The 12432-nt window shown below is 42.9% G+C and overlaps 1 protein-coding gene across 1 annotated transcript; it reads right to left on the reverse strand.

Moving 5' to 3' along the window:
* Nucleotides 1–6824: 6824 nt before the first annotated feature.
* LOC133209969 (D(1) dopamine receptor-like) lies at nucleotides 6825–9375 on the reverse strand. The gene has a single exon (XM_061348954.1). The coding sequence runs from the start codon at nucleotides 9028–9030 to the stop codon at nucleotides 7657–7659; it is 1374 nt and encodes a 457-aa protein (XP_061204938.1). The 5' UTR covers nucleotides 9031–9375; the 3' UTR covers nucleotides 6825–7656.
* Between the last annotated feature and the right edge of the window lie 3057 nt (nucleotides 9376–12432).

Here is a 12432-nt window from a genome sequence, read left to right on the forward strand (position 1 = left end):
TGAGGATAGGTGCAAAGATGAATTTACTTAAAAATATATTAAAATGTTGAACTGCAGAAAACTATGAAAATGATCTTTAAAGGAAAAGCGGAACCTAGCAACAGTTTCTGCAGATTTTACAAATGGAAATGTCTTCTCACTACCTAAACTAAAATAAAACTGACTCAAGATTAAATTCTTTCTCTCTGGATAAAGATAAACCTGTATTTTCCTTAGCATTTTCATTCATTTTATGCTATGCATATAAAAATCCTTCATACATGTCCACTCTTCATTTATTGCTGTCAGTAGTGTCACTGATAGGCAGTCTACATATAGCTTAGTAGTTAATCTAGAAAAACATAAAATGCAGGCATAAATCCTGGATTTTCTGAAATGCCTTGAATGTTTAGACACAGGTAGGAGACTGGAGAGGGATAACCAGCTCAGATCAGATTGCTGTAAGCTTTTCAAACCAAATATGCTAGAAAAGTTCACCACTTTAACATCTTTGTGCCTTGCTTTGGTGTAAATGCAAATTCATTCTTATGAGAACTAGAAATCTGAGGAACAGTCCAACCCCAGGGTGTGCATCCCGCTGTATGTCCCTTCACAGTAGGAAAGGTGAAAAGGTTCAGGAAAGTGAGTTAAATTATAACAATGAGTTAAAGTTTAGAGTTGTGTGATGGGAGTCTGTAACCACAGTGATGAAACCCCTTAAATAAATCAGAGCACAGGGGGACTGGACTGATAGTTCTTAACATCCGGAAAGCCACTTCAGCCTCCCAGGTGATGGGGAAAAACAGTTTATGAATAGTGAATTTTTCCCCAAAAGAATTTTTACTGAGGAATATTCAACTGATCGAAATATACTTAATATGGTGTGTGTAGGTGCATTATCTGAAATCTATCACAAGAGGCATGATTTTGGCAAAGGCAACACAACAGATGCTGCTGACAACCAAGTTGTATAACAGATTTCTCTTTTTGCTACCTAGGTCAGCTGTTTCTCACTGCAGTTAAAGCTTAACTGAAACATTAAGGCATCAGCTTAGCATCAGAAAAAAATATACACAGTTAAGGTATAATCTTGTTTTTCTTGATATTGGTATTTCCACTGAATTCATCATTTATTAAAGTTACACCGAACTTACGGATGAGGTTGGTTTGGGTTTCTTTAACCTTTATCATATCAATTATATGTAATAGTTGCTAAATCAGAACCACTTCATTCATTTTTTTATTTGTACATATATTTGGATGGAGTTTCTAAGGCCATAGTGTTGTTCAGTCTGTATTCAACTCAGTAAAATGAGTTACAACAATTTTGCAAGAAATAAAAGGAGGACAAGCGAAGACTAATTTTGGAAAAATAATGTTTTCTGATGCCATGAAAATGTTTTGCAGCATATAAGGGCTAACAACTCTCTGCAATATCCACATCTGTGAAAGAGGAAGAAGATGGGGAAGGTGGCATGTTTTCCCTGTGTCCTTGGTTCTGCAGTAACTTAAACCATGACACCCTGCAGTTTGGATACCTGAGTAGACTTCCAGTCCCAGGGGAAGGAGGGGCTGGAAGGAAATCAAGTCTTTTTAGGTTTTGCTTATTAGGATTTTGCTAATGGGGTTTTTTTTTGAGAATGTATTTTTCTGTTATTGTTTGAATTGCAGAATTGTCCCAAGGCTTTATGTTTCCTCAAGCCAAATGACACATGGTTTTTCAATCCCTTCTCATTCCTGGAACTGACACGTGTAAAGGCAGTGCTGTAACTGTAACAATCTTCTTAAAGTGCTTGGCAATCTCTGACAGTTTCTGTGTAATGCAAAATCAAGCCCTACATAAATGATATGGCAAGTAGATAAGCTATGCACATCACAAAAATGTAAGCATAACGTCAAGGATGTGCATGTGTTTGAAGTGAATATTTTTAAAATACTGCTTAGGAATAAAGATGAAATTCTGCATCAACCTCATGTTTAAGTCCCTCTTTGCTGTTCTGCTGTTGCCTTTTGCTACAGAGGTGTTGCATGTAAGTAACTGGTGGCACTACATTAGTTTTGAGTAACAACACCTCATGGCTGGTTACTGAAGTGCCACCTGGCACTTCTGCCACAGGGGAGGGGGAGACCAGCCGTGGTCCTTCACCAGGAAGGAGTTCTTGTCCTTGCCCTGCTATATCTCCAGCTCCAGGTAGCCCTGCCTTGAGGTTTATGTCCTCTTCCTTGAAGAACACTTTCTAGTCCAATTGCCTAAGAAGGCATGCACACATGCATGCGCATATCTGTCTCTGTTTACCCCCATGCTTAACTTTTAAACCCAGTGAAGTTTCAGAGAAACCTGACAGAGAGGAAAAGCTTTCAGCTGGATAAGCATCACTACAGCCAGCTCAGGCACCTATGGACACATTATCCCTATTTCTCATGTGTGATGTAATAGTGAGAAGGGCTGCCATGGCAGCTCAGCTACGTAAGCTTTTATTTGGCTGCAAGAAGTTTGTATTAATTTTAGCTGTGTGATAAAGAAATAAGAGCTGTAGCAAGTTAAGACCTTTGTATACTGACAGCAGGGAGTGGGAAATATTTGAACAAAGAGGCATTTGGTAAACATTGTAAAGCCCCACCACTTGTACTTCACTAAGCTGGAACATGTTTTTATTCGGATGGTTAAATATTGGCTAATAAGAGTGTTTAGATAAGGTATCTGTGAGGTTGAACTCTTTTGACACAAAGGCTATTTTAAAGCTATGTTTTAGGTCACTGTTAATGGTGCTGTACGTGTGGAATGACTAGTGAACTGCTAGTTTCTGTGAACTGATTTTAGTCAGTTAAATACACATATTGTGGTGAAATACGTACATTTGATGATCTGAGTTATAAAAAGTGTGTTTGAGGAGTAGCTATAGATCTCCCCAAAACTCATTTCACTTTGCTTTGCCAAGCCAAGGAAGTTGTGACCCAGAAATGGATTAGAAAGTGCCACCAAGTTTTTGTTTTGGAAGGAGTTTTCTTTTGAGCAGCCTCAATAGTGTGGATAGGCAACAACTTTGTCTCTTCATTTCTGCTGAAGTAAACCTTTGGATTTTTTTGTAACAGTTTGATTATATCTCATCAGACTTGAACCCAATGATGCTAATCGAATCTTGTGTGACCTAACACAGCTGCTTACCCTAGAAATCACTAGGGAAAAAATCCTGGGAAAATCAGTTTTGCTCACAGATCTGCATGATCTGCAGTAAGCTTAACAATGAGAAACCTTCCCAGGCTAGGAAAATAAATATACATACAGTATCAATATTCATGTTATTAAATCAGCAACAGCAGCAGATGTATCCTGAAGGGCTAGGTGGTGTGGCTTTCCTATGAAGTACCTTCAGCAATATGCTACTTATAATAAGCAATTTCTGAAATTTATTGCAGCCTCGAACATGATATTTACTATAATCGACCTTACAGATGTATATTATTGTAGCATTTATCATCTGCACATCAGTAATGACCATTACCAATTAGGTACAAACTATTATTTCCAGCATTACTTACAAAGAGCAATTTTAAACTGTCCCTTTATAAAGCTTCAGTAAAGACCAGGGATTTTATCCTCAGGTAAAAATCCATTTCTTTCCAGGTGCAATCTGACCTATTAATGAACCTTAGTTAAACTATAGCCACAGGCACTGATACAAATAGCTTTTTCTATTCTTAACACAAATGCAGTTTCATAAATCAAAGCTACCATGCATTTCTGATTATTATTAAGAAAAAAGGTTATTCAAATATATTCTTTGCCTAATTTCTGCCACCCACTCTGTCATACCCTAAGTTTCATCACTCACTGTGGTAATTCAAGACTACTTCTCTCATACAGACTACAGCTCTTAAAGGCAGTTTGAACCTTGTGAGAATGTAAACTTTTCCCTTCCGCTGATTCCTGACACAACCAGGGGTTCAGTTACTTAGAGCATGGGACCCGCTTTGACAAACCTGGTCTGTGGGAGCTGATGGGGGGATCTGTCAGAGACGGGGAAGAGCATCTTCAGTCATAGACTTGCCAAACTGGTGAAGAGGGATTTAAAGTAACTGGGGTAGGGGAATCTCAATTCATCCCACCCCCTACCAGTTTGATGCCAGTGCTAGCAAGAGGTACCCAGAGCCTGGAGAGGGACCACTTGGTGGGTAAGGAATTGGCTGGATGGTTGCATCCAGAGGGTAGTGGTCAACAGCTCAAAAAATGTCCAAGTGGAGATCAGTGATAAGTGGTATTCCTCAGGGGTTGGTATTGGGACTGGAGCTGTTTAGCATCTTTGTTACGTTGACATGGCCAGAGAGATCAAGTGCACCCTCAGCAAGTTTGCTGATGACATTAAGCTGTGTGGTGCAGTTAACACGCTAGAGAAAAAGGGATGCTATCCAGAGGGAGCTGGGCACACTTGCGAGGAGCATCTGTGCAAACCTGATGAAGTTCTACAAGGTTAAGTGCAAGGTCCTGTACGTGGGTCAGGGCAATTCCAAGCACAAACACAGGCTGGGTGAAGAATGCATTGAGAGTAGCTCTGAGGAGAAGGACTTGGTGGTGTTGGTTGACAAAAATCTCAGCATGAGCCAGAAGCGTGCATTTACAGCCCAGAAACCCAACTGTATGCCAGGCTGCATCAACAGAAACATGGCCAGCAGGTCAAGGGAGGTGATTCTGCCCCTCTGCTCTTGCTCTGGTGAGAAGTCCCCCTACAGTCCTGTGTCCAGCTCTGGGGCCCCCAACACAAGAGGGTTGTGGAGCTGTTAGAGCAAGGCCAGAGGAGGCCACAAAGATGATCACAGGGCTAGAGCGTCTCTGCTATGGAGACAGGCTGAGAGAGCTGGGCTTGTTCAGCCTGCAGAAGAGAAAGCTCCAGGGAGACCTTATAGTAGCTTTTCAGTACCTAAAGGGGGTCTACAAGAAAGCCGGAGAGTGACTTTTTACAAGGCCATGTAGCGATACAACAAAGAAAGAGGAGAGATTTAGATTAGGTGTTAGGAAGGAGTTCTTTACTGTGAGGGCTATGAGGCTGTGAGGCACAGGTTGCCCAGAGAAGCTGTGGCTGCCCCATCCCTGGTAGTATTCAAGGTCAGGTTGGATGGGGCTTTGAGCAACCTGGTCTAGTGAAAGTGTTTGTGATCATGGCAGGCTCCCTTCCAACCCAAGTCATTCTGTGATTCTAATTAAGAGCTTTTATCACTGTACACACACTAAAAGAAACCCACAACAAATTGCTCCTGTGCATGTGTGTCTCTGTGCCAGAGACAGCCTGCCCACAAGAAGAAAGATGTGTGTGGGCAGAGGGAGATAGTCCTCTGAGGGATTGAGCCAGCTGAAGCTCTTGCAACAGAAAGAGAAGTGTAGCAGACAGTGAGGGAGTTACACTTCAGGATTGTATCTTATCAAGTATGTCAGTATATCCCTAGGATGGGCTTTTGTCTGGAGGGGGTGAGATAAGAAGTCTCTTACAGCTGTAAGATTTTATTGATTGTTTTTTTTAGGAGATAAAAGATGCTGATGCTCTTACAATACATGTTTCTGGTTTGTGTAAGGAAGAAGAAATATAGCAAGTAATATCGTCTCACAAATTCACTGACCCTTTAGCATCTGAATCCATGTATAGCTCAAATACAATCACCTAAAGATAACCAAAGGGAATCAAAACAAAAAAAAACCAACCCACCCTATGTACAGAGAGGTACATCTTGTGCCTCTTTTAAAGAAATATTAGGTTTATTTTGGGGTTTCTTTCCAGAAAAGGCTCTAGGCATGCTTGAATGATAGCTGTTAAATATTAAGAAATATGGGTAATCATTCAGAGAAGAAAGGAAATACACCAATGGGGTCTCAAAGTTCTTATCTGTATGCTTTTTTGCCTTCAAGAAAATAGCTAAAAATCATTGCATGCAAACGTAATAAATAACCAAACATCTTAAGCTTAATACTTAAGGAGTCGTGTTGTCATAGTGAAGCAGGACTAGAACAGATCTCAAGAGATGCTATGCCACTTCCCCAAGACAGGATTAACAATATAAGTGTCACTTCTGACAGACATTTAGCAATGTCATCTTCGAGACTTTTACTGAGAGATGTTACAACTTCCCTTGGCAATCTACTGCAGTGCTAATTATCCTGCTTCTTAGGAAGTTTTTCTGAAGTCTTGCCTTGGTCTTCTTACAGTTAAGCCCATTACCTCTCATCTTGCCACTCCTGGCCATGAAGAACAGATTGCAGTCATGGCCAGCTAACCATCAAGGACACATTCCAGTAAAAAGTAGATTAGCAGAAGCATTTTTTCCCATGAGAATTAATGCAAGTGGAGAGGAGAGGGGGTGAAATACATGCAGGAACTTAAGGACTACACACAGTTAAAATTCACAGAGAGAAGGATCACTTAAAGGAGAGTGATCAGCAACTGGCTTTTCAGCACTGTTCTGAAATATACCAACTATAACATCTAGGAGACTGGAAGTTCAAGAAAACTCTTGAATTGTAAGCATTTTTGGTGTCTCTTTCTGGACAGTTACATCTTCATCTTCCTTAGATGAATCAAGGTCCATGAACTCAATTGTAGGCAAAGGCCAAAAAAATAGATTAATGATGGTCAGTAGCAGAACTCTTCAGTGGTGGACACAGAAGTGGAGGACAGTGAGGTGTTGTTGTAGCCCCTTAATGTTTGCTGAGCCCTTTCACACATACAGAAATGACCATCAAGTATCCCCAGTATTTTCTCTCCTGCAAGCCATTCAATGCCCATTTGCTCTGCTTTTTGTTGCTGTTCATGTCTACAAGTAGTGAAATGTGTTCAGAGAGATGATATGGTCAGTTTCTGTTTTGTGGACCAGCTTGCTTTCTGGAAGGATTAGCTGCCTGAGACAGCAGGAGAAAGGAAGGATTGAAGCTGCCTCAGCTGATAGCTTAAAGTTCTCTGGAGTTATAGTGTTAGTTCTCAAGCACCATCCCACTATACTACATTTTCTAACATTTGAGGATGAGGAAGATCCTAGGTCAGTATCATTAAGCTGAAATACCAAAGCTGGTCCCCTGAAATTGTGTTTGGGGTCTTATATTAAATCAACTTAATTTCCCAGGGTTTTGGGTAGTCTTTTGACTCACCATAAGATAGTGATGTTTTAATAGAGTAAATTCTACTTAAGAGCCTAAACACAGATTCAATTTGTAAATCCAGACACAAGGCTTTGAAATAAACACACAGAAACAAAACAAAACACAAACCTTTAAGATCAGAATTATGCACATTTTGTGATGTGAAAGAGGGAGGCAGAGAATGGGATTTTAACTAAATCTAAGATTAATTTATCTATTATAGTCTCAAACTATGAGTTGTTTTCATTTTGATCTAATTACCTCACTATTCTTAATAAATATCAGAAGTCTGATTGAAGAGTGAGGCTAGACAAATACATGGGAAATGTCTTCTGACTGCAAAAGAGTAAAGGGTGAAGATGGGAAGAGGTTAATATGTGGCTGCTAGATCATTTTGGAATGGACTTAATACTCCCATCACCCCTCTGTGGAAAGAGCAATACGTTTCCACTGCTTTGGGATGGGATTTTTTTTGCTGTGGGATGGCTTTAATTCACATGGAGTCAGAGTGAGCTCTCCCTGTGGGATGGCTGTGTGTGTAAGGAACACGCAATCTCTTACCCCTCTAGAACAGAGTGATGGGGTCCCTCACACTGACCAAGCCCTGTACAGCTGGTAATAGTTTCCAGAGATAGCTCTGCTTTGCAATCCAACTGCAAAATAGATGGCACCTGACAACTCTTGGGGCTGCTGCCAGGGGCAGTCTGTGACTGGGAGGTCACAGGCCCCTTCTCCATAGACAACTCCTCACTGCTGTCCTCTCCCTGAAGTCTTATGGCTTGGGGTGTGGGCTGCACCCAGGCAGTGATGGCAGGAGGAGGTACTGATGACGAGGCAGGTCCTCCCTTCTGGCAGGTGGTGTCATGGTGATAGGAAACCAGCTCATTGCTGAAGTTGACCCTCTCCACAGTGGATCCAGGTGTGCCACAGCAGAAGCGCCGGCAACCTAGGAGATTGCTGAAAGCCCGCCTAAAGTCTGCATTGAAAGCATAGATCACTGGGTTCACTGAGGAGTTGGCCCAGCCAAACCACACAAAGACATTGAAAGTGGTCTGGCCAACACAGGGTAACTGTCCTTCATGGCCTCTCTTGAGCTCAGGCTGGCAGAAAGGCAGCAGGCAATTGAGCAGGAAGAAGGGCAGCCAGCAGCAAACGAAGACTCCCATTATGATTGAGACGGTCTGCAGCACCTTGGTCTCCTTGCGCAGGGAACTCCGCAGAGAGGAGGTCGGCTCCTTGCCATGAGCTGGCCACTGCCCCCCTGCTCTCTCGAGGGTAGAGATACGGCGGATCTGGGTCTGGGCAATTCGATAGATCCTGGTATAGGTGATGATCATGATGGCCACGGGAATGTAGAAGCTGATAAGTGAAGATGTGATGGCATAAGTACGATTCAGGCTGACATCACAGCGGGGTGTCCCAGGCAGCCAGGAGCCTGAATATCTTCCCTCCTTGGCTTTATGCCAGTGTAGCTGCACTGGGATGAAGGAGATGAGGATGGAGAGAGCCCAGGCTGTGGCTATCATGGCGCAGGCAAGGCCCTGTGTCATCCTGCGCTCATAGCGGAAGGGGCTGGCAATGGCCCAGTACCTGTCCAGGCTGATGATACAGAGGTGGAGGATGGAGGCAGTGGAGCACATGATGTCGAAGGCCACCCAGGTGTCACAAAAGCGGCTGCCAAAGAGCCAGGAGCCGTCAGCCACTTCAGTGACTGCCTTCCAGGGCATCACCAGGAGGGCCACACAGAGGTCCGAAACTGCCAGCGACAGCACGAACCAGTTGGTGACCTTGGCACGCAGGTGTCGGAAGCGCAGCACAGCCAGGCACACCAGTGCATTGCCCACCAGCGTGCTCAGCACCAGGGCGCCCAGGAGGCACCCGGTAAGGACCCGCAGCGCCTGCGGGCCGCCCCCCTCTGCCGCGTTCCCCATCAGCGGCGCTCCTCCTGTCGCTGCTGCCGGCGCAACGCTCCTCGAGGGGCCGGCGGGACCCCTGGCAGCCGGCGCCGTCCGTGGTTGGGAGGGCGGCCGCCAGCGGGGGCATCTCCGTCCACCGCCGCTTGCCTCAGTTCCCCCACGCGAGAGCGGCGGGCTGCCCCGGGGGTACTCACCGCACCGGTGCGGGGCCGCCCGCCCTCACCTCGCAGCGGCTCCTTCCGAGGAAGGGACCGTCCCGCTGCGGCGGCAGCGCGGGGCGGGCGGGGGGCGGCGGCGTGCTCGGGGTCCCGCGGCTCTCTGCCCGCAGCGCCGGGATGGACGAGCAGCAACTTTCCGCGTGCCGCACGCCCAGAGGGAGCAGAGAGGAGAGCCGGCGTTCCGATGGAGCTGGCTGCCAGGGGAGAATGGCGTGGAAAGGCTCGAGCGACCTTCGTAATGGCTGGGAAGAGCCTTTTTCCTTCTTCAGTGTGCACTTGCCGAAGTGTTAGGGACGAGGATCTGGCGCTCTCCAAGCATCTCTTTCTTTTTTGAGACCACGACAGTATTTCAGGTTTCTTAAAGAGTAGAATAGCACTTTGCGTCTGCTTACATTGAGAGTGATACCAAATCTGGGTATTAGAAGCTGTGTTTTTCACCAAAACAGTATTTTGCTATTTATTTTTTGTTTTGAATTGAAACCAAAACAGTAGAAACCTAACCCATCTCTAGTTCTGCATTTTAGAAGGTTGTTCATGCATTTCCTCAGACACAAGCACCCAAAACCTAATCCTTTATTTTCAGCTAGGGGTGTTTCCAGATGTATTTCAACAGTCTTCTATTTGCTGTTTTAATAATATGCATGTTGTCATATAAACGTCTTGCATATATTTGCAACCTACTTTCAAAAAAGTATCCTAATGCAAATAGGTTATAAGCCTTTATTTTGGAAGAACTTATCCAGTAATCTTGTCATGAGAAGAAAGATTGGGATCTGAATCAAAAATATCAGCTCATATCATTAAGACACCAAATGGGTACTTGGTTTTAGAAGAGGTATTTTATATTTAAAAGAAAATATGCCTCCTAATTAAAACTACTGTTACAATATTCTTGGTAATTAGAATAGAGACTGGGAATCTTTAAAACAAATTCTGAACAGCAGAGCCAGCAGCTCAGCCTGTAAAACTCAGCATATTTACAGAAAAACTAGCTGGGTTGTACACGTTCATAACAGATTGTTAACATTTGGTCATGTTTTTTAAGATTCTAGTTGCTTCGTGCCTTGGAGACCACAGTCTTCATAATGCAGCCCGCTGTGTTATTCCTGCGGTGACACTGAAAATTGGAATATGTTTCTTGTTCATGTGTTTGTCTATAAGCCTAACAATTCAAACAATTCATCTAGAATCTTCTCTAAGATAAAATATATACTTTGTTCAAAGAGTAGTAGCTGACCAAATAGCATAGGCTGTAAGATAACAGCCACCTCCACACCTTGACTTATTTAGAATCGTTTGTAGTTCCACATACATGAATTTTACCAACATCTGCAAACCATAGTAGGTCTCTGATGGCCATTCCAATACCAAGGACTAAATCTTAGTTTGCAAGGATTATTTACACACTTGCTAATTTGACTCAGTAAATTTACTCTCATTCAACAATCGATCAAATATCCCTGAAGAACAGAATATGGTTGTGAAGAATTGTAAGGGACAGTAGATGGAATTAAGGCAATATAGCACTGAGAAGGAAAGAGCAATGCTTTTGCATATTCAGCAGATAGTAGTGCTTCAGGGCTCTGGAAGGGAGCTAGCATTATTCTTATAAAAACAACTGTTTTCAGTGTCTCTATGTACCTCCAGTTCCCAGGACCTCATTATACTCTATAAATAGCTCCTTTTTAGCATGCATTATAAAGGGAAACATATGTGGTCATGCTGGTTTGTGTGCATATTTTTTATGCAAGTGCCCTACCGCAAATTTTTTGTGTCTGTTGGCTGAAGTAAAATCTGAGAGGTAGATATCTTAAAAAATTAATTTCCCACAGTTATAATTAAAGTAGGCATCTGCGTAGAAGTCAGAAGCCCTACTCATATCCTCACTGACATGAAGGTTGCAGTGCACACTCAATCCTTATTAAACACAACAGAATACACACATTGTAAATGCTCTTCTAAAGAAAACAACAGCCACATTCATCTTAGATACAAGAGGATCCAACTGCAAGATGCAAATGCTTAAGAAACTATACAGTGAGTCAGTGGCGAAGACAGGAATAGAAACATTTCCCTGCTCTTATTCCTATATTGGGAATGGTGGAGTGAAGTGTAAGCTTACTGGAGAGGGAGGAGAGACATGGAGGGAAACACAAGTCTGTGTGAAAAGCAGTGTATACAGTGAACTGAAAATGCTTTGATTTTAAGGCACATAGCTGTTTCTTGAATTAATCTTACTCAGGATTTAACAGGAAAGGTCTGAGTGACCTCTTGTGACTCCAGAAAATTGCAAGATCATTCCATTTGTTAAAAAATAAACTTACCCAGAGAATATACATAAAACATACTGCAATGTATATAATGTCTTGATATTGTACAGTTTTAAACAGTCACTGTATTCAAAATCTCTCTCTCTCCATGAAGAGAAAGAAGGAGGCCTAAATAGACAGACCTGTATAAGAAATGAAAATCAGTTCTCCCTTCTTCTCCCTTCTCCCTCCCCTTTCCTACTCCTTATCTTACCTCCTCCTTGTAAAACTATTTCATCCTAGACTCAGTGCTCACATATTTATAGCACATGTTATGAATAAGAGAAGATCTGATCCAGAACATAAAATTAAGCCTTTAATGGTTTTCTATGATTGCATTCAGAGCTCATGCCTCTGCCTAGGTCTCAGATGCACTGGCTGAGCAACTGAAACGGGTTAAAACTCAGTGCTCAACAGTATGGTATTTCAACCCAAGCCTCAAGGTGCCTCCTGGAAGGGCACCACAGTTCTCATGTCCTGTGCTGTCATGTTGGAGTTGGCTGAGGAGAAAAAGCCTCCAGCAGGTTAATGGCAGGGTCCACACTGTGCTTGCAGCTGTGCGCAGATGAATGCCAAGTCTCACTGACACTGCGTGGTCTCAGAGGATGACTGTAGATTTCAGCCACATTTGTTCAGTGCAAATCATTACTGTTTTGTCAAACAAATGTAATACCAGCAGCAGTTAATTAAATAGTTCATTTAATTTTGAAATCTTGTTCAAATGGGGGAGCATTATTATAACCAAGTTCAAGAAGTGATATAATTTTATGGAATGAAAGATGTGTTGAGGTACTGGTAAAATGATGCTTTGAACAAGCTGCCTTCCTTGCAGTCTGAAAAACCATTGCCAGTATGTGAATCAGACTAAACTGGGGTTTATGACTGCCTTT

Source organism: Neopsephotus bourkii, unplaced genomic scaffold, assembly GCF_033783945.1.
Source record: "Neopsephotus bourkii isolate Nb327-2 ecotype Australia unplaced genomic scaffold, CSIRO-AGI_Nbou_v1 NB_379, whole genome shotgun sequence".
In the NCBI taxonomy this organism is placed as follows: Eukaryota; Metazoa; Chordata; class Aves; order Psittaciformes; family Psittacidae; genus Neopsephotus; species Neopsephotus bourkii.

Bases quoted from the DNA above. Each gene is read 5' to 3' on its own strand.
- LOC133209969 (XM_061348954.1), bottom strand. From the start codon at position 9,030: ATGGGGAACGCGGCAGAGGGGGGCGGCCCGCAGGCGCTGCGGGTCCTT.